Genomic DNA, 6,605 nt, shown 5'->3' on the forward strand with positions numbered 1-6,605 from the left:
GCATAACTGGTTACAACCAGTATCTTGTTACAAACAGTACATTGGGCAAACACCTAATCACCTTCAGAATAAAAGGGCACAGATTTGATATTTTTTCATAAACACAAGGAGAAGCCATTGGCCAAACATGCTGCTGAGCACAAAAAAGACTAAATTAAAGAGCGTTATGATCTTAAAAGGATTAATAAGGTCTGCCTTGTCCTGAAGAAAATTTTAATAGGTTAATAGCTGCTGTATATCCCAATATATATTTTACAGTGTTATAATGAATTTAAAAAAACTTAAAATGTAATTTGGTGAAGTTTCATTTAATTATATCTCATATAGAATTTAAGCTATTACAATTCGTAAAACTAGACGAACCATGGAAAAAATTCCTACGTGCTAAAATGTTATTAAATATTAGCCAATGGGTTAGAAAACCATTTATTACGTATGCTTTAATTCAATCCCACATACCTTATGATAAAATATTTACATCCAAGAAAAATGTATATACTATTTTGCTTCAGCAAAAAAGGCATTGAGAATCATATTTAATTTAAATAGAAGATAATTTGTAAATTAAATATTTCCAAGTCTGGAATTTTTATGGTTTATAGTGTATACATATATACTTTTCTATATGTATATGAAACTATCAAGTTTGTTTATGGAAACAACACAGTGTGAATGACACAAAACACCAATACAACACAAGAGCTCATAGAATTGTTGAGTATCACAAATATTAGAGATTTTTAAGAAAAAAAAACTACTTTTAAGGGTTATCCATTTTTTACTGTTGACTGAAACAAAAATGCCTTAAAACTTTTAGAATTAAAGAATATTTTGTTAAAATCTTCATTTTATTCCTTGGAGGAGTTTTCAGTGAGCAATATATGAACAAAATGTTAAATATTTAGGACATATAATTATTATCTCTTTGTTTTATTTTCTGACTAATAAAAGATATTTCAGGGGGTAGATAAGTATATACATATATTAAATAGAATGATCTGATTTGATATTATCATCTAACTTTTAAGGTATGATGTTCCTTGGCATTTCTTAGTCAGTGACTGTCATCGGAAGAAAACCCTATTTTCAAACATTACTCCGTCAACTACACTATACATGAAAGTTGTAGCCAATCCTCAAGAAGGACGTCATTTGAAACCATTACTTGAGCAACATTTGTAAAAATGATTTGAATATCAGGATTGTAGGAGAAATATAGGTGACACGTGAGTACACTCTAGTGTTGTACTGCATAAGATTAACATCGGAAATTTGAATAATATTGGAGTGGAGCCCTGACTTTGGAAAGCACACCTGTTTCTTGTTGAACACCCATCAGGTTGCATGAGCAAGTTGTGTGTACATACTTACTTATTGTGTGTACTTGGTTTTAATATTTTTTGTGTATACATGGAGATCCTAGATTTCAGGAGTCAAGTCTGAAACAGCATCAGATTTCAGATGCTGCACGTAAGAGGAAGGTCAACTGGAGCAAAACTCAACATTCGCATCGTATCACCCGTTCCCACCATAGTTGGTTTATGTGTAAAAGATTTCTTTTTACTATGATTATCACTGATTAAAGCCAGAACAATTTCTTCATCTGTGAAAATTATGTTGTTCATTACAACCATTTAGATATTACCCTTCTATTCATGCTACTTGACTGCACTCAAGGAGAACTTAATTTTTCTTTGAGGGAGTGAAAATATCCCTCGTCATTAGGGATTCATGTGAGTGTGTGTGGAGATCGTACCCACTAAACCTGAACCTCATCTTGCTCCTATTCATTTAGAACTGAAACTATGTAATGAAACATTACTTCAGTTCTAATGGGATTCTGTGACAATGAGTCATAGTTGCAGCTTGTCTGGCTTATTGCTGACTTTCTTGGAGAATTAGGAGAAAAGTAACACTGCTAAGTTTGTTGTATTTAGATATAACTCATTTACTGGAACAGTTAAAACTAGGACAATTAATCTGAAGGTGGTTAAGAGGGCACTAACTGTATGAATAAACAGATAACTAATACGTGTTCATACATCTATTTTATGAATATTGATCATCTGTTTCATGAAAATCAGCTGTTCATACAACTGCAACAATTACAATTTCTTGAAAGAATGTTGATTGTTCAAATAAAAGTTCTTTGAATATCACTAAGAAAATTTTCCTTGGTGCAAGACAACATGCTAATAAACATGCTATTTGTCTTAAACAATTACAAGAGTATTATTGTTTAACTCTTTTAAGAACGTCCCTATTTTGGGAGTAATTTACAAAAAGGGCATATTTTAAATGGGTACTCAGTGACTTGAAGAATATTTTTCAGCTATAGATTTAGTTGAAACATTTTAGGCCCTATTTTAATTTTTCGCCATAAGCTATAGAATAGGTTTAAAACAAATACTGTTTGACTTGAAGTTTAAAAAAATAAATAGTGGGGGTAAAAGAATTCTTCTTTTTTATTTGATCTCTTATAATAATTATTGAACATAGTTTTATAACATTTTTATACAACACAACCTAATAATAAACAAAATTTATATATTAGCTAAATGAAACAAAATTTAAGTGATATTTGAATACAGTAGTTTAATTATAAAGGTGGACTTTTTCTAATTTTTACAAATTGCAAAATATTATATGTGTCCAATGCATACATTCTGGTCACATATATTTATTTAGCAGCGATATATGTAAGGTGAAACTTCACTATGTGGAGCTTGTTGGAATTGTAAACCGCTAATTTTAAAAACTAGTTACGAGTGCCTATTACAACCATCAGATGTGAATGTAAATATACAACTCTGGTTGTCTGATATGGCAATGTTGTGATAGGCCTTATGAGGTTTTAATTAAAACTTCCTCTAAAGCCAATGTATTTCCACAATGGCTGGTAAGTCAATGTTGTTGACATAGATGGTGCATTTCCAAAAGTACCATGAAGCTGACAAGGTAGGTCTGCAGGTGAAACTTCCCTATACCATTTCAAGAGGCTATCAAGATAGGGCTGTCTGTGGTTATTTAAAAATCTACTCAAGTTTCAGCACAAATTGTAAAACTCTGTCTGAGGGTATATTTTCACAAGAAGATGATTTTCACAATATTATGCTGTTTAGAAAAAAGGGCCACTGATTTTATGTTTTATTGCAAGAAAATTGTAATAGAAATATATTTTAGGCTATGATTGTGTTTTGACATGAATTCATCCAGCTATACTGTGGTTAACCAAAAAAATATCCCTCTAGATGGTAACCAATATTATTACTATTAAAATGAATGTACAGTCTCACAAACCCATCCCATTTCTGATAAATACCAATATTACACATACAATACTGTAATTATTTCTTGCTGCAAGTCAGTTCCCTACATTTAAATGACTATTTCGATATTGTTAGTCCATTTTAATTGTTTTAGGTTCCAATTTATTTTGAATCAGCTTTAAGTTTGATGAGCTAAGTAATAAGAATAGGCCCTTTTACTTACATAAAATCAAAAAGATAGACACTGAGAACCATCTGTTGCTGATTTTTCATTAAAATATAAAGGTGTTATACTATAAACACCTTTAACAATTTACCAGCAGAAGACACATGAAATAAACATCAGGTTATTCTTCTTCTATGGTGCGGCCTATTGCCATCACTTAAGCCTCGAAGGCCTTTTGCGCACCCCGGAAGCACACTATGAGGCCTACAAGTCTATGATTTCAGCAGTTCCACAAACCACTGAAAACAGCCTAACAGGTCCACCTGGGAAAATCCACCACCCTTGTCCAAACTACCAAAGATGGAATACCGCTCCCTAGCTATTGCAGGACAATCAAAGAGCAGGTATTCAGCAGTTTCCTCTTGCTCATCACACATTCTACAGAGCGGATCGTCCCAAAGGATGCCGACTCTGAAGATGCTTCCTCAGGTGACCATGTCCCGTAATCAGACCTATAACCTGAGAAGTCATCTATCTACTTAGTGAAAGATGGTCAGACGCCACTCTGGAGGAAGGTCACTGTACCATTCTGCTCATTCTTATACCTGGATGCAACCTCCACCTTCTCTCATGTTCAGCACAAACCCATTTCGAGACAGCCCCAAGGGATTCACATCTTGAAATACTGCAGAATGGTTGAGGACCCGTCATAATTGATGATGAGTCCCGGTTGGCCAGGGTATCAGCTCTTTCATTCCCAGGGATCCCCTCATGACCAGGAACCCAACAAAGTCATATTGTTGATTATTCTAAGTTCTTAGCCTTACGCTTATGGTTTCAGTTGACAAAATAAAAATGATTCTCCACGAGGGCAAAATATTTCAAGAAGATAACTTATTGTGTAAGAAATGATTTGAACCTGAAGATTTTTGATGTTATTAAAGGTTATTGTTCATGGTTTAGTATTGATAAACTATCTAAAGAGCTATAGTAATGTTAATAACTTATACGTTTGTCTTTTGAGTGTAATGATATTGAATTATTGTTTGCAGCCTATAGTTGTATCACTAGTGTTGTAAGTTACAGTAATCTTTCTTATAAGCTACGGTATCTTTAGTATAATATTAGCATACATCTTTAATCTTCAGTAATTCTAACACTATTTTTTTCTTATCTGTTCCAACTCATTTTAACTAATTATTATCACTAGGCCCTAGTCTATATTCTTGCATTATACAATTCTTGGAAGTAGAACACTGTTATCTAGTTTCACTATCAAATTATGATAAGCCTATATAGAATATTCAGCATTTTATCTTAATTATGGATTCACAATAACTTAATAAGTAGAACGTTATAGTTTGTTCTTTCCTTTGCATACTACATAGCCTAGTTGAAGGGAAAGTGTTGTGATGGTCAAAAAATAAATGTTTTGTAGAAATATCCACTTAAATGACCCGTCCCAACCCACAAGTGAAATGTTTTTGTGTGAACATTTTTGTTCATACATGTGTGTGTTCATACTTGGGTATATGTATGCATTCATAGATAAAAATAGCTGTTCAAAATATTGAAAAAATTCACAATAATTTACACACACCTAATAGCATATCAATAGAGGTGTGTTTGTTTAGTTGACTCTCAAAATTACTATGGCAATGTCATTTTGGTTGTTTAGTTTAAATTAATAGTATACGTGAGGGACTGAGGCTACCATTTGGATTACGAAGTTTAGCACATATTAATTCCTGAGTTTTTTGCACTGGCCCAGAGCTACAAACTGCTATTTGCCATTTTAATTTAAAAAAACAAAAGCATGGGTTACGCGATCCTATATCTTATTATTTGAAATTAAATAGCTAACAATAGTAGGCTATTAAGAATCAGCCTAAATTAAATTATTATTTTTGGTAGAAATTCAATAAGCAAATAATTGAAAAAACTACCTACTTAAATTAATTCCAGAAATGTGGGTGTATCGAAGAAGTATTTATATACGTCGTTAAACTTTGGCTACGATAATTCTTTTACTGAACACCAGATACACTAACCTAACTGTCCCATCGTTAACTTCATCCAGTGAAGGGAAGAGATTTTATTTGATTCATAAATAATTTGACTGTACATTCCAAATATAATTATATAATTTAATTAAAACATTAACAACGGAAACAGTGCAGATAGCCAATTTTAAGTCATATTCCCTACAAACCCATCTTAAAAACACCACATGTGGTACCACACTGAATAATAAAATCTCAGGTTAAGGTCAGTACAACTTAGACTTGAATTTACAGTGAAATCCCAGTTAATTAGGAGAAAATTGATATATTAGAATAATGGCAGTATTCAGAGACATTAACCAACCTTACATGCACAGTCAATTTCACACTAGTTTACTTAAAACTATTGTTTTCCATGTAAACAGCAGCACAACGCATAACATATAGTTATTAGTTTACTACCTACTTACCCTCAGCTTGGAGAGATAATCCTAGGAGAGTTGTTGATATACAAAACCAAAAGACTGACACTAGAGCTTGACACTTTAACATGGCGCGGTACCGGCTTTTGTTCTAACAATAAAAAAACTGGATATATACTCTCTTAAAAACTTCTATTACACAAAACCATTGTTGATTACTCTTAATTTATCAGCTACGATATTGGTGGCATCTTCAACACCACCAACACACCTAACAATCATAACAAAACTAATCCTGTCAGCCATGTACATACTTTGGTGTCAATGAGTTTCTTATTCTTCCATATTTTTATCCAATGCAGACTAAAGAGAACCGCTGTACAACAATCCAATAACATACTATGTAATATCATAAACGTAACACTTTCACAACCTGAGCCTGGCAAAAAATTATAGGAGTTTCATTTCTTTATTGAAATATTTTTAATCTCATTAACAAGATTTATCTACTTTTTATAAAAACTTAGCAAAATGTTTACTTAAGTGATTCTTTAAAACATTAAGTTATATTTTATAGCTATTACACAATATATTTTTAATTGCCCAGATTTACACCTATGCCTTTGAATATGATAATGATATAAAATAATACCTGGGTAAAAGAAACTCCTTCAAGGGGGGCTGCAACACCGTTTTAACAGTTCGTCGGAAGTTTCAAGCTTATTGCCTTCTTCCTTTTCATCGC

The 6,605-nt window shown here is 32.4% G+C and overlaps 1 protein-coding gene across 2 annotated transcripts in view; it reads right to left on the bottom strand.

The window, feature by feature from the left end:
* Positions 1-6,180, bottom strand: part of LOC124368777 (tyrosine-protein phosphatase 69D) — a 95,724-nt gene extending 89,544 nt beyond the window's left edge. For both annotated transcript variants that reach the window (XM_046826137.1, XM_046826136.1), the window contains exon 1: positions 5,909-6,180. In XM_046826137.1, the coding sequence (XP_046682093.1) occupies positions 5,909-5,990 (82 nt within the window). In that variant the 5' untranslated portion in view covers positions 5,991-6,180. The remainder of the gene's footprint in view (positions 1-5,908) is intronic.
* Between the last annotated feature and the right edge of the window lie 425 nt (positions 6,181-6,605).

Source organism: Homalodisca vitripennis, chromosome X (genome assembly GCF_021130785.1).
Source record: "Homalodisca vitripennis isolate AUS2020 chromosome X, UT_GWSS_2.1, whole genome shotgun sequence".
Taxonomy (NCBI): Eukaryota; Metazoa; Arthropoda; class Insecta; order Hemiptera; family Cicadellidae; genus Homalodisca; species Homalodisca vitripennis.